At 43.0% G+C, this 25,450-nt stretch overlaps 1 protein-coding gene across 3 annotated transcripts in view; it reads right to left on the reverse strand.

Annotated features, from left to right (window-relative positions):
* The window catches only part of TRIO (trio Rho guanine nucleotide exchange factor), a 400,776-nt gene that overhangs the window by 270,021 nt on the left and 105,305 nt on the right, over nt 1-25,450 (reverse strand). For all 3 annotated transcript variants that reach the window (XM_048839610.2, XM_048839611.2, XM_048839612.2), the window contains exon 2: nt 8,439-8,513. In XM_048839610.2, coding sequence (XP_048695567.2) covers nt 8,439-8,513 — 75 coding nt within the window. The remainder of the gene's footprint in view (nt 1-8,438; nt 8,514-25,450) is intronic.

Genomic DNA, 25,450 nt, shown 5'->3' on the forward strand with positions numbered 1-25,450 from the left:
ATCCACAGTAGGCATACTCCAATCCAGGTCTGAGCAGGACTTTCCCTGGCAACAGCAGTTTGGGCTAAGGCGGGCCATACTCGAGTCAGACATTGGAACCGAACAGGAAACCCCACTCTCCTGCACTGTCAATGACCCCTCCGCTTGCACTACTTAGTGAGGAGCAGGAAGCCATCTGATTTGAACACAGAAGGGACAACAGCCAGACCTGGGGGGCAGGGACAGAGGAAATAAGACTAGGAAAAGAAAGAACAGACCAAGATTGAGTGTGGCACAGCAGGTGGGAGAAGGGAACTGGAACTGAGAGTTAAAGGAGGGAGGCGAGGACTGGGTGGGCAGGTAGACTAGCATTAGGGTCGGGGAGGGAAAATGAGATCAGATGAGATGCTGGGGCCGGGGGGGGGGGGGGGGGGGAAGATGAGGCTAGGATTGGCTGGGCAAAGAGACTGTGACAAAGTGTCAGCAGGGTGGGGTTAAAGACAACAGATTGTACAACTAAGGAAAGAAGAATGGGACTGGGTGCCTTTGGGGTGAGAGAATGTGGGTGGAGGTGACTTGAGACTGGGCAGGGAAGAGAGACTGAACCAAGAACCAGGATGGGAGGACTGGGTGGGCAAGGAGAAGAACTGAGATGAGAAGACTGAGGAGTGGAGACAAAACTACCTATATGAGGAGAAAAGGATTGCAATGACAAGCCGGGGGAGGAGGTGAGGGGCGCGAGGGGGAAAGAGAGAATGGGAAGAGGGCACAAAGTGTCAATTTTGGAGGGGAAACTGGCAGACACAAAGGTCTGTGGATGAATCAGCGTTCTATTATCAAGGAGACTTGTCTATAGGACCCGTGCCACATTTGGTTCAAAAGTTGAAAGTCAGACCGATTAGTGTGTGGACGGAAGGGGGACTTGGGCTCATATCTAACTCAGAACCCAGGCTTAGTGTGCAATATAAACATACCCAATAAGGCCTGGGCCATACAATGAACAATGACGAGAAAAAACAGAATATTGAATAGCTGCTCATTCAGTGAGCATCATCCATCCTGTGCACTGAATGAGACAGGACTCCTCTGGAAAAATTAGTATGTGATCATTTAAATAAATCAAGTATCAGAGGGATAGCCGTGTTAGTCTGGATCTGTAAAAGCGGCAAAGAGTCCTGTGACACCTTATAGACTAACAGACCTATTGGAGCATAAGCTTTTGTGGGTGCACAAGCATCTGACGAAGTGGGTATTCACCCACGAAAGCTTATGCTCCAATAGGTCTGTTAGTCTATAAGGTGCCACAGGACTCTGCCATGTAAATAAAGACTATCCTAATGTATATGTACAAGCAGGCCGAATTGAGGTTGGTCAAGCAATCTTAATTCTGGTGTTTCCTTGAGCACTTGACTTGAGCAACCTCAATAATGTTCTTTTAACGTAGTGTGTGTGTGTGTGTGCGCGCACGCGGGGGCGGGGGGAGGTATTGTAGGTATCTTATCTTGAAGAAAATTAACAGATTTAACCAATACCTAGGAATGGTACACAAGCACAGGTATCTTCGAGCAACAGTCACTAGAGGGAAAAGTGTGTTATTTGCCATGCCTGAACGTCAAGAGGGACTCGAACGACAAGTGAGGGAAGATCTAGTTGTACAGTGAATTTGCTGGTTCTTTGTTTTACACAGTAACACGCTTGTTTTAAAATAATTTTGTTTTGTAGTGCCAATTCAAAATGTATACTTAATTACCCACTTTATACCACAGAACCTCTAGTTGTACTGCCTCACTGACTAAGGAAACCCTCACTCAAGACCTCTGAACCAAAGCTCGAGCTTTGTAACAGCTTTGGCAGACATTTGTTGACAAACAATATTTGAATCTGAAGGTGTACCAAAAACCTTAGACCTATATATTACTTGAGATTGTCTCAATTCATGTGTATGCATTTTATACTGTATAGCTGAAGACACAGAACCAGGCTATTTGAATTAAATGTACCCTCAAAATTAAGTTTAGTCCATTAGACTTTTGTATTAAGATTCCTTTTTATGACCCTGTAACAAATATTAATTTTAGACAGCATTTAATTTGAATATCTCCAAGTACTAAAGAGTGCACTGTGGAAGTAATAATTTCTCAACTTCCCACAATACACCTTTGAGGCCTAGTCTTCATTAAAAAAGGTTTGCTGGTATACCGATATAAGGATACCTATACCAGCAAACTTTCTAGTGTAAAAGTGTTTTGCAGTAGAGATTATACTGGTTCCCCAAGTTAAGTATGTTATACAGGAAAAAGCACTTATATATGCTGATGTAACTGCATATACACTAGGACTCATCAATTAAACATGTTGTAAAAAAAAAAAAAAAAAAAAAATACCCCAAACCCCTCTCCCCTCACTGATATTACTAAACCAGGTAATGTTTCTAGCATAGATCTGGCTTGAGATTAAACATGAGCATTTTCTGGCCAAAAGGAGTTAGTCTGTCACATTGCAAGTCGTAATGTAATGCTACGGATCATAGAGCAGGTCTACATACAGACTTCTGCTGACATAGATATGTCAGTCAGGGGTGTGCAGATAAGTGATCGCTGACCAACACAGCTGTGCCAGAAGTCATCCCTTGTGTAGACGCAGTTAAGGCAAAACTGTGCTTTTACTGGCATAGCTTGTGTTGCCCATGAAGGTGGTTTTAATATACCAATACAAAACACAGCCTACTAGGAGCACTTTGCCAATGAAGTACACTGCTACAAGAACACCAGTGAAGAGCTCCATGTGTAGACATGTGCAGTGTAGGAGAGAAGAGCTAAAAATCAGGAGTCCCTTAAACACGCAGAAAAATAAGTGATTTTTAAAGTTAAGATCCCATGGGAATCAAGTTACTAGACGCATAATCTATGAGTCAACAGCTGCATAATAAACTCCCTTTTGTAAATCCCCTCAAAGGGTACAAGGGCTTATAGCTGTAACCCCTAGCTGGTATCTGCCAGCCATCAGGACTGTACTAAGCTGCTTAAGATCAAACAAGCTCTAGAGCTAAACTCAACTGCCAGGCTCAAGGAAGATTTTGAAGTGGAGAGGGTGTCAGAACTATGCTACACTCAGAGTGGAATTTGGAGCTACACTGAACTCCCAAGCTGGAATGTGCTCTACCTTGGAGCAAACTTCTAACTAAACTGAGCTCCTAAGTATTGAAGCAGGGTATATAGCAGTGGTTCTCAACCCGTGGCCCAGTCAGCACACAGCTGCGGCCCATATAACCTCCTCAGGGTCATACAGGTAGTATATATATTGTGTGGATGTGGCCCACATAACACAGAGAGCAGCATATGCGGCCCATAATGGTAAATACAATGAAAACCACTGCTATATAGCCTCTTTGACCTCCTCGATAGGATCTGGATCATCAGCCAGACTGACTCAAAATGTAGATGCAACTCAAAATGGAATCCCACTGTTGCCAGTAAATATTACCACCTCTCTCAACCCCAAGCGAAGTCCAACACCCCCAAAGTTGCAGAGTATAAGCAGCTCTCATCAGAAGATATTTATTACTCTCTGTAGTAAGACCTGGATTTTTTATTTTAGTAATATAAACTAAAATCAAATATTAATCCACAGACACCAAATTCCTCTGCCTGTAAAGAGAGATGTGTATTGTCTTTCATTTGATTTTTTTTCCCCAGCCAGAATCAGTGGGCATGCATCACTTCTTGCAAGTGAAAGTATGTAAGAGCAGCCTTGCCAACAGCCTCCAGATGGCTAGTTTAAGTTTTTCAGGAAATGCCAATTTTCACAAAACTTTACCAATACAACACATTGACAAGAAGCAGCGATCTTCAGGGATACCCTTGAAGAGAAGTGCAAGTTAATAAGTTTTGTTTGTGATGTGAAACTACAAGTTATCTTCGGGGAAGGTTGTCTAGTAGTTAAGGTTCCAGCCAGGAACTCAGGAGACCCAGGGACCATTTCCTGCTCTGCTACAGATTTCCTGTGTGACCCTGGGCAAGTAACTTAGTCTCTGTGCCTCAGTTCCTTATCAGTAAAATTAAGGTAATAGTACTTCCACACTACCTCACAGAGGTGTTTGTGAGGATAAATACTTTCAAGATTACAAAGTTCCATCACTGTAATATATGAGTGCCAAGTGCATTCCTAAATTAGAAAAGACTGGTTAAGACCAGCAAGAGCACAGTCATAGTTAATATTTATGTCATCTGGTAAAAAGTTGGATTCTAAGCAATGCTGCTAAACTATGTATAATGGTATAGTAGACTAATGGTAAGAGTAAAGGATTTGAGGTCTGGACATATTCTAATCCAAACTATACAAGTGCAATGACTCACTGGAAAACCTCCAATGAGTCACTTCATCTCGTGCCTCAGTTTGAGAAATCAGCAGTATGTTAACGTTTTTATCTGCAGTACTGAACAGAGACAGTTACAGCTTTGTGGGAACCCGAGTCAGAGCTCTTGTGCTCTGTGCCTGGTTATGCCATTAACTTTCTGGGTTATTCTAGGGTAGTCACTCCCATCTGTAAAAAGGTTATCATCAGGGCCCTGATTATTTCATTATTTCTTGGTCATACCAGTTGCTTAAAAAACAAATCATATGTAGCTCCAGAACCCAAGCTCTGATTTCTAGCAATGTTTGAAGACTTTGTTCTAGAGGAAAGCATAATAATGTCAACCAAGAGTAAACTGCTACTGTCATCTTCCAGATTCCGCTCCTATCTACTGTGCAAGTGTTAATGTATCTCAAGATGAGAAATATTTTAAGATCCATGGGCAGGAGAAGAGGGATGGGAGAAGAAAAGGCACCCAGAAGCTGAGGTGCTCACTGACATTTTCAATAACCTTTCTCGTGTGATTGTTCTGTACCAGAAGTACTTTTTCTATATAGAATTGCTGCCTTTTCTCACTATTCTTCACTTCTGTATGTAGATGTATTTGACAATTAATAGTGTGCTTGTTTAACAGCTTGCCAACTCTACGAAACCAATTAGGAATGAATGCAAAAATGTAGTATGCCTATAAGTGTACTGTTTTAACAGAACCATTACATTTCCAGTACAGATCTTATTCAGGAATTTATACCTTGTTCTCAAATTTCTTTTTTGTTAGTACATGTATGATTTTTAAATCTTAATGGTTTAATATAATGACCTGATATAGTCCCTTGTAAATAAATTTCAGAGAAGCTGGATACAGTTTTACCAGATAAACTAACAGCACCTACAGAGATAGAATCTATTGAAAAGCTGCTAATTGCATTTTTCTGCAATAAACCAGTAAATCAATGTTTTTTTTCTCACCCTAATTTTCCTGGGTACTACAATGGGCAGCTCTGATAGCTGGTATAATACATTTAGAATCCTCTATGTTGTGATTTGTTGCATATCCTTTCACATTTACACCAACATAAAAACACTGCGTAGGCCTATGTAACACTAAGCAAGCTCCTCCAGAACTATCCCATTTTCTCTGGTTTCAGACAAACTATATTAACACTACTCCACTATGGAAAGCAGCAAGGTACCATTCCCAATACCCAAATAGCAAACACTTCCAAGTTGCAGGGGGCTGCCTGTTTTTTCTACCTTTTTCCTTGAGGAATATGACTGGAAAATGTTTTGCAGTCATGTTGTTCCCATTAACTGCTTCCTTAACTCACTAGAACAGGGGTGGGCAAACTTTTTGGCCCGAGGACCACACTGGGGTTGCAAAACGGTATGATGGGCCGGGTAGGGAAGGTCGTGACTCTGCAAACAGCCTGGCCCCCCGCCCCCTATCCGCCCCTTTCCACTTTCCGCCCCGACTGCCCCCCTCAGAACTCCTGACCCATCCAACCCCACCCGCTCCCTGACTGCCCCCTCTGAGGACCCCCTGCCCCTAACCATGCCCCCCCACAGGACCCCACTCCCTATCCAACCCCCCCTGCTCCCTGTCCCCTGACTGCCCTGCCTCCTATCCACACCCCCACCCCCTGACAGGTCCCCCGACCCATCCAACCCCCTGCCCCACTCCTTGTCCCCTGACTGCCCCCTCATCCCTAACTGCCCCCCCAGGACCCCTCCCTCTATCCAACCCCCCCTGCTCCCTGCCTCCTGACCACCCCCCGAACCTCCACCCCATCCAACCCCCCCTGCTCCCTGCCTCCTGACCACCCCCCGAACCTCCACCCCATCCAACCCCCCCTGCTCCCTGCCTCCTGACCACCCCCCCCGAACCTCCACCCCATCCAACCCCCCCTGCTCCCTGCCTCCTGACCACCCCCCCCAACCTCCACCCCAACCAACCCCCCTGCTCCCTGCCTCCTGACCACCCCCCCAAACCTCCACCCCCCCCAACCGCCCCCGACTACCCGCTCGGACCTCCTGCCCCTTATCCAACCCCACGCCCCCTTACCATGCTGCTCAGAGTGGCAGGGCAGGCTTACTGGAACGCCTGGGAGGTGGGCGGGCACAAGCCGCGTGGCTGCAAAGAAAGAGGGACAGCGGGGGAGGGGCCGGGGGTTAGACTCCCCCCCGGGAGCTCAGGGCCAGGCAGGACTGTCCCGCGGGCCGTAGTTTGCCCACCTCTAAACTAAAGTGACACCTGAATAGTCTATTTACACTATGCCATAAAAGTTTATGGCACATGACAGAGACTGATCCCTACTCCCAGGCGCTTACAATTTTTCCTTGAACGCTGGGGAAATAATGGCAGGTGACAAAGATCATTAAGTAGCCTTCAGTAACTAATGCATGCACCACAGATGTACACGGTTTTAATATAAGAAAAACCCTTCCTATTAGGGGAAGACTCAAGTTATTGGGCTTCACTGAAGCAATGCATTTTGAGAAAAAAAAAAAAAAAAAACATAAAACAGGGGAGAGGGAGAGCAAAAGTTTGCCAAATCAGGTTAGATATATTGGTTACACCGGCATTCACAGGTGGGCGGGGAGGGAGCGCCACCCAGCTCCGCTCTTGGCCCAAGCCGCCAGCCCTGGGTCCAGGGTCCCAGCCACCAGCCCCAGCAATCCTCCCCCAGAGCTGCAGCCCCATGCTGGGCTGCAGGCCTGGACCCCTGGCCAAGGGTCAGCCACCAGCTGAGGGTCCCCTCTCCTCCCCCCCCAACCCCAGCTGCGGCCCCCTTACCCATCTGTGTCCCAGCTCTGTGGGGGCGCGAGGTAAAAAATTTGGGAACCACTGCTCTAAAGTGCTATGTTTGGGGATTGAGAGAATAGATAGGCAGATAGAATAAAGCCAGGGCAAGCACTTCCAATGAACCCCAAGTAAAGCGAAAGCAAAAACTGCAAACCAAGAAAACTAGAATGGCTGGCCTGAAATTCCACAACGTTCATTGAAAAGCTTTGTTGGGTTTTAAAGCTCTTGGCAAACTCTAGTGTTCATAACTAGATGAGACAGTGGCTCTCACAGTAACAAGGGCATTCATTCAGTGATCCCCTTCCTGTGTGGGGAAGTGTTTCTGTGACCTTGGAATTAGGCTCAGCATTTCTCTGATAATAAGCTTCCCTCCCAGCTGATGAGAGAGCCTGCAAGTCTCATGACCCACACTCTCAAAAGCAAACAGCAGCATCAGTGTGTTAGGTGCGCTAGCCCAATCTGAGGCACCCTTGTGTGCCTGAATATTTATAGATAAAAACCTTTCTGCACTTTTAACACACTATTAACCTAAAAAAAAGGTAATATCAAGGCTGAAACTGTCCTCTGCAAGTGATTTGTCATTTATGGATTATAGGTAGAGAGACTGCTGCTTCTTAATCTCAACAGTTTTTAAAGTATTTAAATCAGAATGAAGCCACAGCCATAGCCTTGTTCACAGGAGTATGTCATTAAAAGATACGGTCAGCATTCCTTTAAGGAGGTTACCTATCAGTGTGCAGGTTAACACCAAACAGTTGTTGTCTTTGTGAATCTAAACCACACTTTTAAATCCTTCCACCAGTTTGTAGACTAGCCAGCACTGAACTCCAATTGTATACTGGAGAAATTGGGGGGGAAGGGGGGAGGAGGATATCAAGCTTCTCTCAGTGCAATGCTCATCAATTTTGTCTCTCAATCAGCTTGTGACGTAGGCTTTACAGATCAAACACACGACCCAATGAACTGGTCAACACACTTGTCCTATTTTACCATGTTCCCAAGCAGAGAACAAACTTAAGGCTCATAAGACAGGGGAAAGCATTTTGAGTGAAGTGGAAAAAGCAAGTAATCTGTTATGGAAACAAGTTGCCAGTGATACTTTAATTTTATGTCATTGTACAAGGATAAATATTGGCAAAAAATTATGTGATGGTTCTCATTTTACAGCTGTTGAGACATACAAATATTTAACGCTGGTAGATCATCTTACCTGGTATTTTGTGGACATGTAAACTAGTGGGGTTTTTCTGTGGCTGTCACACACTTCAATTAAAAATACAATGCATGTTAGTAAGACTTTACCTGAAAGATAGGCAACTTTTTCCTTTAAAATTGGTAATACTTCCATAGCCTTCATTTCATCATTTTTGCGAAACCCTGGAACACATAAGAAACAAGGAAATAAGTCAGCGGTTTGATATGCAATGTAAGCAGGCTTTCAAATCCCATCTACCTAATACACAAGGAAACATTTACCTTATTTAATGTATCTTGAAGCCTACAACTTTATTTAAGTTCTTTTAACCCTGTTAATGAGATCTCAGTAAGTTAGAATCTTTGGTAAACTCCATTTTTATCCTATACAATTTTACCTACACAAACACACGAATGATCAGTTGAGAAGTGTGTATACATGTAACATACCAACAACGTCAGTAGGCAACCCTTAATAGAAGATGAAGCACTGAAGTTACATTTTCAAAGCAGATAAAAAGAAAGGTCAGCTTAATTTAGAAGCTCTCACTTTGAATGGTGCTCTGATACTAGTCTTTCACTTCCTCTTCCAGCAAATAGAGATCTAATATGCAACTAATGGCATGAATCCTTCAAGGCAGCAAGCAATGAATTTCAGTCACCTACACACCATTTTCAAAACACCTCCATAAGCAAAAATAAAGCTGTCTTACATGTGGATTCCTTTCTAGCTCCTGGCTTCTACTGGTGTGAACCTTAGGAGTACTATGCAAAACCCAGTGAATATTCATTCATCTCCACCTTTTACAAGCCAGGGCTCACAAAAAGAGATCTGAGATGATCCAAAGTTCCAGCAGTTTCTGATTACACCAAAGAGGTGTCAACTGGCCTTTAGCAAGTAGTTTTACTACTTCCTCCTCATTCAGTGAAGAATTCCATTCATTGTTGCAAAGCTTACCAGAATAAAAAATTCAATTAACGTGGCAATAAATTCTGTCACTTAGAAGCTAGTACCATTAAGTCTTAGAAGACCACAGAGAAACTTCATAAGGAGATCACTGAGTTGTCAAGAGGTTTGTGTAGTCTCTTGTTCAGAAAGGGTAGGGATGGGGAGGCTTGAATAGTCTATGCAGTGGTGTTACATTTTCCATTTGTATCCACAGAAGTTAAAAATCATATTTTAAAAAATCGCTGCAAGTCAGCATCAAACACAGACTTGTTTAACAGTTGCCACCAAATTAGAAAAACTTTCAGCACTGGACTAGAACGAGCACTGCAGCTGGGAGTGCTTTTCCTAGTTCACGTACGTAAACCCACTAGCTTGGCTCAAACTAGTGCACTAAAAATAGCAGTGTAGCTGGGGTAGCATAAGTGGCAGCTCAGGGTAGCTGTTCGAGTATGTACCTAGGGGGTATGGGTGGGTTTGTATTCAAGCAAGTCCAAGCTACCTTTGCTACCCCTAGCTACACTGCTGCTTTTAATGCACTAGCTCGACTGGAGGTACTGTGAAACTGTCTGCCTGAGCTGAGAAGCATGCTCCCAGCTGCAGCACAGACATACTCCAAGATCCTGCATGTTTAGATGGGGAAAAAAGCATTCACATCATGGAGAGCGAGTGACACTTTAAGTCTCTTGAATGGTTCATCCTAAACCCCTTTGTAAATGTCCAGCATTCAAAGGAATGCCACCCCATGTCCTGCAGCCAGAACTCGGTTTGTATCCTTCTTCTGTCCCCCTTTTCTTCTTCCAGTCAACCACATACATAGTGCTCAGAGTACTCTATGTCAGGGTGGGCAAACTTTTTGGCCCGAGGGCCACATCAGGGTACGAAACGGTACGGAGGGTCGGGTAGGGAAGACTGTGACTCCCCAAACAGCCTGGCTCTGCCCCCTCTCTAACCCCTCCCACTTCCCGCCCCCGACTGCCCCCCTCAGAATCCTGACTCATCCAATCCTGAACCCACCCTTGGTCCCCTGACCGTCCCATTCCAGGACCCCCACCCCTAACCATCCCCCTGGGACCATGCCTCTTATCCAACTCTGCCTGCTCCCTGTTCTGACTGCCCCGACCCCTATCCACACCCCCACCCCCTGACAGGCCCACCGGGACTCCCACACCTATCCAACTCCCCCGTTCCCCGTCCCCTGACTGCCCCTGGGGACCCTCTGCCCCTTATCCAACCCCGCCATTCCCCGCCCCCTTACCATGCCACTCAGAGTAGCAGGACTGGCAGCCGCGCTGCCCAGCAGGAGCTCACAGCCGCACTGGCAGTGCGGTGAGCTGAGGCAGCGGGCGAGGGGCCGGGGGCTAGCCTCCCCGGCTGGGAGCTCAAGGGCCGGGCAGGATGGTCCCGCGGGCCGTAGTTTGCCCACCTCTGCTCTATCTTGCTAAGAGAAATTTTTGCTAAAGTGCATCATTAATGCTTCCTTACCAGCAATCTCTTCGGGAAATACCTGCAAACAAGATAAAACGAGTTTCTCATTTGCAGAATCTGTTAAGTCAACAAAACAGGTGGTACTCCATGGGTGGAACATCACCCCGACTAAATCATAATTCATAATTTTCAATTGTCTCTTTTCAAAAAAGATTCTTTTAAAAACCAAATTCATCCAGTTTTTAGCCACATTCCGCATTTTAATGGCAAGATTTTATTCAGATTTAAAAATGAGACATACGAGACCCCCTAGGACCTTGAATCCTCCAGAAGGCAAAATAGTGCAACTCACATAGCGCTTTACACAAGCTCATTCTTGCCCCCCACTCCCCAGTGGTAATTCGTCCCAAGTGAGGGAAGGTGGCTTTGACGTTGCCTCTGCTCCAATGAGTTTCTGCTGGTTGTTTCCTGCTAACTGTGACTGGACCTCTGGCCCTTTCTTATCTCTTTCTCAAGCCTTCATCTCAGAATGGAATCAAGACTGGGAGCTGGGCTGCAGTCCCTAGATACTGTGATTACCTAAGGAGGCGTGCCTTAGGTTCAGGGTTCAGTATGTGCATTTCTTCTCCTCGAGAGATATGGCAGTGGCATCCAGTGACCACACAGCCTTCTTAATGCCATGTATTTTTAATTCGTACCAATACATTTCAGAGAGAGATCTTAAACCAAAAACAATACTGAGGCCTGTCTTCCCTAAGGCCTACTGTCCCCTCCTGGAAGCTTGGGAAGGTCTCTATTTCGGACACTCCTTCATGACCTGTCTGTGATTACATCAGTTGCCACCCACAGGAAGAATTCATTGACAATCCCCCCACCCTGCCCCCAAGTCTTAACCGTTAAGAATCGCTTTGATCTCCAGGCTCCCAGCCTTGGCAAAAGAGCTGCATTGCTCTGGACTGGAGCCGGGAAATAGCACACTTCACCACTAATTATTTGGCCAGTGTTTTGTAACTGCCCCCAAATTTGTCAGAAGGCTGCTTATCTACAGCTGTTGTGTTGCTCTCCTCCTTGTTCTTCTGATAGCCCACCGTTAAAAGTTAACCAAAACATTCGAATTACAGCCCAATAAGCCATTATAGCCATAGAGCAATTCTCACTATTCGGATCACACACGGTATCGATAAGTTACAGGTCATCATTCCTAGATTACATAGCTGTTCCACATCCATCAAACTAATGTGGGGGCATGGTTTGAAGTTTTAGATCCCTGTTTGAGCATCACAGGTCCCGCAGGTTGCAGCTGCTCAAGGGAGCCGCTCATGTTTCGTAGTAATCTACGTAGCAACTTTTTGTTGATATATCCTAGCTCCCCCTGCGGCAGCTGTGCCTCTATGGGGACAGGAGTAAGGCCAGCAGCTTTAGATGAAAAGAACAAGTCTGCCAGCATGTTTGTAAAAGCATTTATTCTGCCATAGCACGATTACCACCAGCTCTAGAAAGGTGACCGTATTCTACAGCCTCTCTTTCAAGAGACGGAGTTCTTTGGTAATACTCTGAGTTATCGACCCTAAACCTGCTGAGGGTTTTGTATACCACTTCCTCATCCGCCACCCTGGACCAATTAAGATGCTGATTTTATTAAGGTTAAGGTGAAAAATGTTGTTTTATCTGATAGAAATTCATGCAGAAATAATCTTATTGTATAGGGCTAGTTCTGTATGTTAGAGTCTGCCTTAGGCTCCAATTCCACTAGATACCTAAAAATGTGTATAATCCCACTGACTTGGGAATGAGTATCTAGTGAGGCTAGGCACTAGATTAGGCACCTTGTTAAACTGGGGCCTCCGAGACTTACTCACTGCAGCTGAATGTGCCCTTAAAGGCTCATGGTGTACGAGTTTCATGTTTCTGTCCCCTTAAAGGCCTATTTCTGTGCCTGTTCTACAATGGTGAATTTACTGAAGGCAAAAGACAGCAGGGGTTATATTTGGGTGAGAGGGTGCTGGAAGAAAGGAAAGAGCATGTGTTCTTTTTAACTCATTGGGGGAGTTAATATGCCAATAAATAAAGCAGCACATTATCTGTTTTAAGGTTAATTGTACTACAAAGCACTTATGATTTGTAGGTTTAGTAAGACTTATTGAAGCAAGTCATTGAATGTACTCAATAGCAGTGCCAAAAATCTGCACCAATCTCTACACAGCTCAGCAACCTCTGAGCCAGCAGTCTTTATCACACATTAATGGAGGTGATGTCATCCTTTCAAACCAGGCCAGTCTGCAGTTGCTGCTGCCGTGTTTTTCACTGCAGTGCCTGCAGTAGTCAGAGGATTTTGAGAAGCACAAGGTGGCATAGTGTTCAAGCAAACAAAGGTTTGAGATGTAGAGGCAATTCTATATGTACATACCTATACTGAGAGCTTTAAGTGACGAATGGACTTCTAATTCAAGCATGTATAATTAAAAATGTATGATTGTATTTCTCACACAATAGCATTTGCCGCTATCCAACACAATATTTGCCTGTATAAAGTCTCTGTTTAACACATTGCACACTATTTCTACATCAGTTTTTCACCACTCAAAGCTAATATAAAGCAATTTCTTGCTTGCCAAATACCTGATTTTAAAATTACATAAAGAAAAAGAGTAACAAATAGCAGCTTCATTTATAATTTCTTTTGGTTTTATACAAACAATACCACCAAGATTTAATGTGGGTTTTCGTTTCAAGTAATTGTGCAGTTTACTATTTAACTATTTAGTTTTAACACCAATTTGCCATTTCACATTTCTTTTTTTTGTCAGTTACTGTTAACTAGTAGGTCCCTGGATTTTGTTACATTTTATGTAAGTCATGTAGTCAGAGAATTTAGATGGCTATCTGGGTCTAAAGGATGGTGGAATTCAGTAAGGTCCTCTTCCTCTTGCTTTACTAGAAGTCATACTAATAAACTTTACATTTTATAGAATTTGGTAAACACTCAGAAAAAAAATCTTCTAATATTTGAATATAAGTGTAGGGGGAAAACAACTGTTGCTTGAACTTCTCAGGCCCCCTATCACCACTATGGTATCAAAATACTGAGATGGTGTGGAATTGAAGGAACTCTGAGTACATAAAGCAAATAATCAAGTGCCACACACCTTGCAATTACTGAAGGACATTTGAGAGATGTTTAATTGATGATTAAGAGACTACTTGCTGTGCTAAGGATTTTATACAACCCTATGTCAACACTGGAAAACTTGGCAAAGATAGAGCCAGCCCGCCCATTACTTAAAATGTAGGTTGGGTGCACCTTTAGATCACTTGGAGAAAAATGCCCACCAAAGGGCAGATAAACCACTAAAAAGAATAGGTAAGCAGTGTGTACTAGGGTGGATTTGATTAAAATCAAATTGATTTAAATCATGATTGAAATCACTAGTCAGGAAGACTTGATTTAATCATGGATTTCTACATAAAAGTGCATTCTTGTTGGTTGTTATAACCTTAACACGTATTCTTCACAACTCAGAGACCGATGTAGGTTTCATTTTTAGAAGGCACTCACTACACATTTTTAAAGTGATTTATTTTGAAAACTTTTCCGATTAGTTTTACAACTATATCAAAATGAATGATTGTTTGGTTATTTCATTTAGCAAGGGTAATTGAAGCAGATATTTATGAAGTCATTGGGAGGTGAACTATCTCCAATTCAACATGTTAATCATTAATATTTGGAGGATTTTCTTGCCATGCTGTATTAGGAGGAGATCCCCACCAGACAAACATTTAAATTGTTTTATTTAACTAAAATAATGTTATGTATTCTGGATTCTTTTCTTCAACAAATATTCAACTTTTTTAAAATCAGGTTTGTTTTTGTTAAAACTGTTTTGAACTAAAATAGTTAAATGAAATATTTTTAAAATAAAAACAAAAATTGAAGTGACTGTCAGCCAGGTCAACATGAGAAACTTAAAATATTGGTTTCAGAGTAGCAGCCGTGTTAGTCTGTATTCGCAAAAAGAAAAGGAGGACTTGTGGCACCTTAGAGACTAACCAATTTATTTGAGCATAAGCTTTTGTGAGCTACAGCTGACTTCATCGGATACTCCTTTTTTAAAATATTGGCTTCTGCAGCTAACTCAGTCGTCTTCACCTTCATTTTCCTGTTTGTTCATAATCTGGAAAAAAAAAAACAAGCTTTCCTGCTTTTTCAGGTCCCAAACCATTTCTCAATTTGGAATGAATTAGTCCAAAGGAAGAAAATATTCTTTCTACACTGGCAGAAGAAGCTACTGCTGTTAGAAGTGAGATTACCATTTCAACAGTCTCTGAATCCAAGTGCTTAAGTGACTTCCACCAGTTCAGTGGTGTGCCTTTCTTTAAAACATCAGCAGCAAGCATACATTTCTTGAATGGTTCTTATTCCCAAACTGGGTCTCTTTTACGGCCTGCTGCCATTATAGGTCTTCCCTTCTAGTGAGAGAATGGTATGGTAGATCTCAAATCAATGAAGGCTATGCTCAGAAAGACTTCTGGAATATGCTGCTCAAACACTTTCACTTTTGCTTCTACTGCCTGTCCCTCCCTTCTCACATTTATCTCCAGACTTCTTCTCCTTGTCCAGATCTATTCCGCCGCCAACAATCTTCTATTCATTGAACTTTTTGAAACTTTGCACTTTTAGAGAGAAGTAAGCAATTGAATCTGTGTACACAAATTTGCAGAAGGGCAATAGGGTTGAGGTCTGTTATTTCTCACCTCTATATATTATTTATTTTAAAACATTTTTACTGTTAACTAGCATGTTATCTCTGGAGACACAAATCCACAGTTTGAGAACTGCAAAACGAAGCATCTCTGATGGTATCTTCCAGACTGAGCACTGAGTCCCACTGGGTAGATAGAAAGATTAACCTAAATCTATACAGAAGTCCCCGGAACCCCATAAGATTGGGTCCCTGATCCGTGAACTATTGGAACTCATTTACAAAAATTTTCTTAAACATTATATGAATATATTGTCTCATACTATAGAATTAGAATTTATAATCCCTATTCCATGATGAGATATCTTTGAGCTATAATGTATCTTAATTAAAAACGATCTTTAGATAGGGTTTTTCCTCAAAAAGCATTTTATCAAAACAATCTGATTTCAATAAAAAAACTAATAAAAAAATCGGATGTGTTTTTTAAATCATTGATTTTTATCCACCCTGGTGTGTACTATTACTTTCTCTTACACTGTAGAAATCTAAATCCTGTCACTTTCATTTGCTACTCTACACTTCTATTTTGCAAATCTGGAAGCTAGCTGGCATCACAAAATTTCAGGGCTGACACCTTGCAAACAAACAAGAATCACAATTATCATCTTAGGAAATCAATAGGAAAAGGGATCCACTGCTTGGGAACACTGCCATGTTCTGCATGAGTGTCATACTCTTATGAATACTGAAGTTTTATGCTGTATGTTACATGGTTTCTTGAAGCCTATGAATTGCAGACAGTCAGAGAGCCACCTTTAGGGAGTAGCAAGAAACCACACAGGTCTGTGGCACCCACAAATGTTTTATGACAAATTTAAAGACTTTAATCTGGTCAAAATCTCTAAATCTATGATCTCCTTTAGAGACAGAGAAGAAGGTAACTGTGTTAATCCCATGAACACACTACATGGACAGTGGGGGGCAGAGTGAGGGCAGCGGCTTCAGCAGGTGTTATTGAGCATGCTCAGTTCATGTGAGCATTCTCAGTACAAGCCAAGCAATTCTGGGGCTCACATGACCCCGCATGCTCCCCCCACGCATTGCCTCTGATGACATTCAATGACTAACCACATATACAGTGTAATTGTGTATACCCCATTATCAACTAAGCTACGTTGGGAAACAAGTTTTAGCTGTTATTGCAATACTCAGTGGGGGGGGGAAGACTGAGAGAAGAGGACGACACTATATAAATTCCCTTAAAAAGACTGCCTTTAAAGGAGTGTAAAGCTCATTTTGCATACTTTGAAGACACCTTACAAAAATATCCAATGATGCACACCGTATTTAGTTGCACTAGCATGACTGTACAAGCTAGTAAGCACACTGGCACCCCTGTTTCATCACTGGCCCCAGCACTGATGGGCTTCTGTGCTAAAACAGGTGTGTTAGCTTCAGGCTGATTTCCGCAAACAGCACAACATACCTGCGTGGGTAATGTGGGGAGGGCTCAATCTCTGACTGGGAGGAGGCACTAGCAAGTAAGTTTCTCAGTGGTTTGGAGAGCTGATGGGAGAAAAGCAACATCCACGGAAGAAGGGGCTGTACAACCAGAAAGAAAAGCTGAGGTTTGGGGTGTAGCGAGGCTTGCAGGGACACTCCAGTGTTGTTCCTCCCTTGCTCCCCCCCCCCCCCCCCCATAGTCAGGGAGGTAAAGAGGGCAACTCTACTCTGGTAGGAGCATAGGTTTAGGGACAGCCATGACAAAGAAAAGTACAGACTGGGGGAGGGGGCAGAAGAGAACCACATACAGTTATTTGGTATTTGCTGTATATAACACAATTTACATATTTGTGTAAAAACAGTAATAAGTCTTATACTTTCAACTATCATTCACAATGTGTGGAAGACCACTTCATATGGAACTAAACATTTACATCTAGTGGTGTTCAATTCTCCCATGCACTTTCTTAAGAAGACAGAGGGAAGCCTGCCTGTCTGCTTCCAGATCAGTGCATAAGCAGGATGAGGTCACCCTGCTGCTGCACATGAACCAGGCAGCAGACAAACCATCTGCCATTTTCACAGCTACACACAAGTTGCATAAGCGGAGGCAAACTAGTCTGGCCCAAAGACAAGCTTCAGTTTTAAATTTCAAGTAATAATTGGTCAATAAAGAGAAAAACAAGTTAAGCTTCGTAGTTTTCCTTTCAACTCACCTGTACTCCACAGCAAGAACAGTAATGAGTGCAAGCACCTTAAACTTGAACTAGGATTTCCAGAATGGTCTTTCTGTACTTTTTCAACAAATCTTTGTCTACATACTATTACATAATTCCAAAAGCAAAATTATTCCCTATGAAGAGGTATGTCTATTGCTAAATATGGATCAGTTAAATTCACCTGGATAATATTCCAGTGAGGTTATAAAACATAACTCAATTTGTTTCCCTAACCTATACCTGGATTACCCAACAAACAGAAGTGAGTTCTTTAGTAACAGAGGAAAAAAAGAAATTAAATATATTAATAAACCTACAGGTGAATAAGGTCTATACTGAGTGTGGGCGAAACTTTGGGAAGAAAGCTTCATTCCCCAGGTGAGAGAGTCCTATTTCCCAGTTCTCACACGGTCTTCTTTTTCCACCAGAACAGGCGGTGGAATTTCAGATTTACATGGACGTGAAGAAGAAGTCTCATATCAGACCTGAAACCATTAAGACAACGATGGCCAATTGGTGAATTAAAGGAAATTTCCAAATAATTTAATGGGGTCTAAAATAAGTTTGGTAAGAAACCTAAAATACATATTTGATTCCAAGTCTGATCTAATAGGTGTGCTCCTTCTCCAAGGTAACAAAAGAAATTACTGACAGAAAATGGCCATCTATAAAAGGCATCTTCTTTGTAGAGGCAATATATTTTTAAAGCCTTTCAAGAAGCTTGAAGAACAGATTTTATTTTTTAAAACAGAAGAAGCCTCAAACAATTCAGTTGAGAACATTTAAAGCTTATCTCGTTAGCTCTCTCAAAGGTATGTTAAACTAGAAAGCTGAATTCTCACTTCAGAGGGTGGTGAAGTGGGATCACAAGCCGGGGCAAGCCTACTTCAGTGTGCTCAATGAGACAGCCTAGTGAAATTCTCATCTCGAAAGGCAATTCCCCTGGTGCAGTGAGCAAAGAGAAGCAACTTGCTCTAACATTAGTTTTCATTTCCTTCAACTTTTGTTCTGCAAATGGTCACTTATAGAAACTGTAGAAACAAAGTGACACACTGACAACCAGACCTTAACACCTATGGTTCAGTTCTGTGTATTCTGCAATTTTTGATAAAATACATAATGTTAAGTGCCATTAGTAAAGTTATGTGATGCAACCAAAATGACTCACCCGAAAGTTACATCTTGGGGAGAAACTAATTTCCAGTTGCCTGTTGAAAGACTAAAAAGGGGCAGGCGAGTCAAAAGTAATGAAATTCACTGACTCCTAGTCATGGTCCACACCGCTTCATTACTCTGTTCCCTCCATAGACCAAGCAGAGCACTTTGATCACAGCCCTCCCACCTTTCTGACAACCCATTTTATTATATAAAAATTTGCTTGCTATCTGAGGATATTTCACTACAAAGCTCCGGCTCTTTTCACATGTCCCCTCTTCTCATTTCTTTTACTTGACAATAAAAGGGTATCATTCTCCCACTTAGCCACTATATTCCATTGTGCTGGACTTCACTGGTGTTTTTCAATAGCGATGTGCAAATACACCAAGGCGAATACCTAAATGGCCTTTTATTCCATGAAAAAGTTATTTCAAGCACAACTGAAGTGGTCATTTGATTCCGAGTTTAATTAATGCAGTGCTTGTGAAATATACCACAGTGACTGCTTGGGAGATGTTCGCTACAAAACCAGCAGGCAGTGGCACAGCGAGATTTTCCATGCCGTAACTCTGACCTGGATAAAGAATTTCTAGGATAATTTAATTCCGTCTCAAGGCTCTTGCACACTTGGACTCAGGGCTCAAACAGTCAGCAATCGGCGGGTATTAGTGAGAGTTGTGAAGTGCAGGCTGGAAAATGGTGTTGTGGACTCATGTATAGTGTCTGAAACCAGTGAATATTTGGCAACAGTGTCTGAATTCAAAAAGTAAAAAGCTGTAATAATGAACAAGAAAACTATGAAAATGTGGACAGTAGTTGCCATGTTTCTCAGGACTAGAAGCCATTAGACTCATTTTACTGTAGGTATATCTAGAAAGTCTCATGGTCGTGTTCTTGAGTTTACAAAGTGTTCCTTTTTACTGCAATATATAGTGGTCATCCCTAGCTTCCCAACTGCCCTAGTTATCTTAATCTCTCTCTTTTAGCAGGGTTCTAGACATTGCCTATAATGTATCAGTTCAGGTAATACAGAAGTAACCCAATCTTTGGAACTTCAGCAAAGTTCAAAGGCAGATTTCAAGGGTATTTACTAAGGGATGCAATTTTACCATTTCCCCCCCAAGTTTCAGTCTAAAGCACTGGTTCCCAAACTTGTTCCGCCGCTTGTTCAGGGAAAGCCCCTGGCGGGCCAGGCCAGTTTGTATACCTGTCGCGTCCGCAGGTTCGGCCAATCGCGGCTCCCAGTGGCCACAGCTCGCTGCTCCAGGCCAATGGGAGTTGCTGGAAGCGGCGGCCAGTACGTCCCTCGGCCCGTGCCACTTCCAGCAGCTCCCATTGGCCTGGAGCAGCGAACCGCGGCCACGGGAAGCCGCGATTGGCCGAACCTGCGGACGCGGCAGGTAAACAAACCGGCCCAGCCCGCCAGGGGCTTTCCCTGCACAAGGGACGGAACAAGTTTGGGAACCACTGGTCTAAAGGAACCAGCATTATCCACCCTTTGGAAAGAGCAATTTATAATGGATGTGCTGGTGATCCCCCAGCTCAGAGGACACCATGACAATTTTAAGTACGACTAACAGGTCATCTTTAAAAACAAATGTCATTGTTATTCCTCTTTGCCAAAAAGCACACACAAAGTGTCATCCTGTTCGGTTCACTCAGCCTCTGAATATCGTGTAAGGACATTCAACAAGCAGTAAAACATACCAAACATTATGTACCTTAGTATCCACGTAGTGGTGTTTGATTACATATTCTAAGTTAGACTGTTTAATGTTAGCCACCTATAGGTTTTCTAACATGTGTAGTTACAGTGGAATGAGAAGAGAACAATGTAAACCAAAACCCACCTCTACATTTAATTTCACCAGCCACACTGGTCAAATTAAGAGAGGTGGTTCTTTGTTTAGGCAAAGCCTGTAAGTTAACATTAAAATGCTATCCTCAACTTTTAGGAGACTTCAAGAGCACTGAGGCAGTTGTGCTTTTGACTAAATCAGCTCTGGTCAGGCTTGACAACTCACCCGTCACAAGACATTACATCATCAAACCTTCAACTGCTCATCATGATTGCGGCTCCGGATACCTTACTTCCCTTCCACTCATCTACCCCATGCACCCCCACAAACTGGAAGGAATATCCTGCACAATGACCACACTTTATTTGAGAGGCTGCAGGGCTGCATTCGACTCACAGACATGCATGTAAATTAGAACTGACAGCCTGGAATTACTTCAACACAATAGAGAATGGAATTTATTGCCAGTTTTTTAGTTCTTAGCAAAAAAACAACACAGTGCCAAGTACAAATGCACACTATCTGTTTTGTGATTCAGTTGTTACGGATGGTATAAAATGCCCTGTTCCCTTACTAGTGCCAACTGTGAGACAGGGAGGAGAACTCAAATACACCACACAACGGCTGCAAGCAATTTGCACGACTCCAATAGTACACTGAAGCAATGTGATACGTTGCCTTGTAAACCTCAAAGTAACAATGAATTTAAGGTATTCAAGTTTTATCTTGTTTCAGAAACCGTAAGATAATTAACACACCAAAATATTTAGAGCCAAAGGAGAAAGAGCATGATAGATGTGAGGGGCTGAGGCAGAAAAATGGTTGCTCTTATGACAGCTGTTCTTAAGTGCTCAGGAGTGATTTTAAAACATGTTTGAGACATTGTACAAACCAGAACAACAGTCCCTGTTCCAAAATGCTTACAAACTGATTTGATGATGAGCCATAATAGTTGAATGAGACACAAGCAGTACTACAAGGGGTGAATGAGCAGGTGGACAGGCTAATTAATAGTTGCTGGGGAGGGGAGAAGAGGGAACAACCTAAAATGTAAATGAAAATAACCTCCCTGACTGGATCTATTGTGAACAAACTTTTGAGTTGAATACAGTGGTAATACTTTATATTAAGGGTCCACTTAAAGTTTAAAGGTCAATTCATGGGTAACAAGTAATTGGTAGCTTACCACCCTGGCTTACAACCATTTACAATACCTTCCACTAAAGTGCTTATAATACATACGACTGATGTTTATAGAATAGTGGACGTTAAACTGTTTATAAATGCAAAATTAATATCAAGGGTTAATATCAATATTAATTTCCAGTACTGCTTATTAATGCAGAAAAAAAATTATTTTAAATACCAAGCAAACCAATATATTGTTTTAGAAACTATTAACAACACAACATTAGGGTCAAGTTTTGTGTTGACTCAAGATTTGTTATCATCCCTAAGTCTTTGTGAAGCCTAGAAAAATGGACTCTCCCATCTGGCTGTAGTTACTGGGCAGGTATATAAAGAAAAGGATTCCCAGGGGCACCAGCCACAGCACCATAATGTTTTTTCTTGAAAGCTCAATTTTACTACTCTTGCTGATGATCTGCTATGATTTTTTAATGTGCAATGAGATCATGTATAGTTACCTGTCCCATCCCAGGAACAGCACAAAATCCTACCCCTTGACTAGGTTGTTGCATTACTCAAGAAAAGGGTGTTTTCTTCTGTTTTTGTGGTTGCTACCAGCTAAAAGCAGAAGAGTTGAGGCATGAGCCTGCATTTATGGCTATGGGCAAAAAAGAAAAAAGGAGAACAAGGAAAGATGACCAACTGAAGATTAACACCCCAAACAAGCAGAGACTTGAATTCTACTCCCACCTTGTGCTCAGCAGCCATGGCAAGTTCTATTCAGCTGGACATCAAATTGATAGAGTAACCTCTGTCTTAAGTTCTGCTTTGGTACCATACACTATTAGGAGATCCAGTATGTTTCCCTACACAGCAACTGAGGCACGTGATTGTGCTGGGCTTCCTACTAAGGTGCAGTCTTTGGGTCTTACTATCCCTTAACTTTATTTGTCGCTAGGTATGGGATGCCGGTAAGTTTCTTTCTAGTTTCACCAATAGTATACACAATTCCATGGCTCTTTGGTACGTCAATTTATCTGCTAAGATTAAGTTAAAATCAATCAGGTCTGAGGGAGTTGACCAACCAGCATTCACACAGCATTGTAGTGTTACACGCAGTCTTCTTAGGCCATAAAATTTTATGCTGTATTTGTGATCAAGCTAAATTAAAACTAACTTGGATCTCAATATAAACAACTATATTATTTTCCCATCTAGCAGCCAGCCACAAAATTTATGTTGAACAACTTTAACACAAGTAGTCCTGTATGATTAAGCAAGGAGCTTTGCATGCAAATACATTGACTTTTCCCTTTTAATGATCCTTGAATGCAATAATCTTAAATACCAGAAATTAGTTAAAGTTACTCTAGGTTTTGTGGTAGTCCAAGTTAGATTAGAGTGCATGTAGAAGGGAGAAATGGTAGGAAGCAAAAGAGAGACATTTCTTTTGTTTATTCAGCATGACAATATGCTGAAACCCTTTTTATTGGGGCAAGAAGACGCAGGAATAGTCTGCAGCTAGCTTTACATACACGCTAGCTAGATTCAGTGAGACACATGAATCTATTAAAGATACTTAAAAGGCATAGTTAAACAAGTTACACCAGAGAAGTGTTTTTTATTGAACAGATTTTTCCCCCCCTCAAAAAGATTCATTTGTGCAATTACTCTGGATATGCCATAATCTCAATTTTAAGATCTCAGTACTGGATGGAAGTGAGCAATCCACAAAGAACGAAAAACCTGTGCAATTCACTTATATTTAAATGAGCAAGTAGTTGCTAATAGCAACCTGCCTTCCCTCTCCCAATCGTAGAACAGAAGATAAAACAGCATCCAATGCCTGAACGGATGGCCACAAGCTTTCACGTTTGTGATCCTGTGTTGTGAAAGAAAGGCTAATTCAATTGTTCTGGGTAGGTTCATATGCACACCCAGTATGTATGTGCAGTATTATCAAGCGGAAGGGAACAGTAGTCATAGAGGAGACAAAGTCACACTGGCAATAATTTAACTGTACTGCCGATGCATACTAGCTCCTGGGATGCTGAAGCGGAGCAGTACAGTGCTATCTGTGTGAAGCCAATGACAGTGTAGGTACTACATGATCAGCAGTACTTGCAGCAGAACCCATTACATCATCTTTGTTCAAAGCTGAACTATCACTGAACCAGTGAAGAATATTTTATACACAGCACTTAGCCTGGAGCTGCTTTGCCTCATTTCTCGAAATACTGCTCTCTAGAAATCAGTTAGAAACCCTAAAATGCCACAAAATTTGAAGATTTACATAACTGCCATAAGGAGGCAAGATGGCAATGGTTTGTGTGGTTTACCGAGTCATCTGGGCAAGGCAGCAAGAAGGGGCTGTCTCCCCTCTAGCGAAAGCCCAATTTAGCAAACGCAGCACCTGATCCTCTTGCCTTTACTCAGACAAATGGATTAAACGTCAGCAGTAGTTTTGCCAGAATGAGAGCTAAAATATTTGGGCCATCAACTGATTTTGTCTTTTTCCACGAGGGAGGTGTGTACTGTACACTCAATCACTCTCCTGACAAAGTAAACGGAGAGTGCCTCCCACTCCTGCCACTTGTACAGTCGTTTGTTGTACTAGTGTTGTTTTTTTCTCATGGGGAAAAGCTGCAGCTGGAAGTATTTCACATACATATTGCAGAGTCAAAGTTCACTGTCCTCTGAAGCAGGGGTTCTCAACCTTTTTCTTTCTGAGGCCCCCCAACATGCTATAAAAAAAACTCTGGGGCCCACCTGTGCCACAACCATTTTTCTGCATATAAAAGCCAGGGCCAGCATTAGGGGGTAACAAGCAGCGTAACTGCTACTCCTGAGGGTATTCTGCATCAAAAAATTAAAAATTTTGCACACAGTATTTTACAATTCTGCATATTTTATTTGTCATATAAATGTGGAGGCTCCTGCATGGCACTGGGGAGCAAAGGCCACTGCCTGCACAGAGGTGGGAGATCACTGTGCAGCTCCCCCAACCCTGGACATGGACTCAGTGGTGAGGCTGCTCCCAAACCCGACACAGCGCAAGGACTGGGCCTGTCCCAGAAACATTCCCCACCCCCGCGTACCAGGTGCACCAGATGTGGGCAGGCAGGCTCAGCAAGGCAGGATCCAGGTGTGGAGGTGCTTGGTGTGGGTTCAGAAGGTTCTGTGTGGGGCAATCTGGGTGCAAGCGGTTCAGTGTGGGAGCCAGATGCAGGGGGATCTGGATACACAGGGTCTTGTTGGGTGGTTCTGGGTGCAATGGTAATGGGACTCTGTAGGGGGGGTCTAGGTGAAGGTGGTAGGGGCTTAGAGGGGGGTCTGGATGTGGAGGGGGGATAGAGCTCAGTAGGGGGGGCATGGGTGGTTTGGGGGGGATCCAGATGCTGGGGGAATGGGGCTCATTGGGGTGGGGATCCGGGTGGCTCGTCAGAGTGATCCAAGTGCAGGGGGAGTGGGGCTCATTGGGGGGGGGGGGCGAGGATCGGCAGGAGAATCTGGGTATGAAGGGTTCTGGATGCACGGGGGTTGGGTGGATGGGGGAGCAGTTCCCTATACAGGGATCCCTCCTCTTGCAGCTCAGGCGATATGTGTGCAGGAAGTGGTGGGCCAGGGCGTGGGGAGTTTACAGAGCTTCCTGCAGCTGTGGGAGAAATATAGGGGTGAGTCTGACCCAGTCCCAGATGCCGTGCAGGGGAAGAGGAAGTCCTATCCTCCCCAG

This window comes from Caretta caretta, chromosome 2 (assembly GCF_965140235.1).
Source record: "Caretta caretta isolate rCarCar2 chromosome 2, rCarCar1.hap1, whole genome shotgun sequence".
In the NCBI taxonomy this organism is placed as follows: Eukaryota; Metazoa; Chordata; order Testudines; family Cheloniidae; genus Caretta; species Caretta caretta.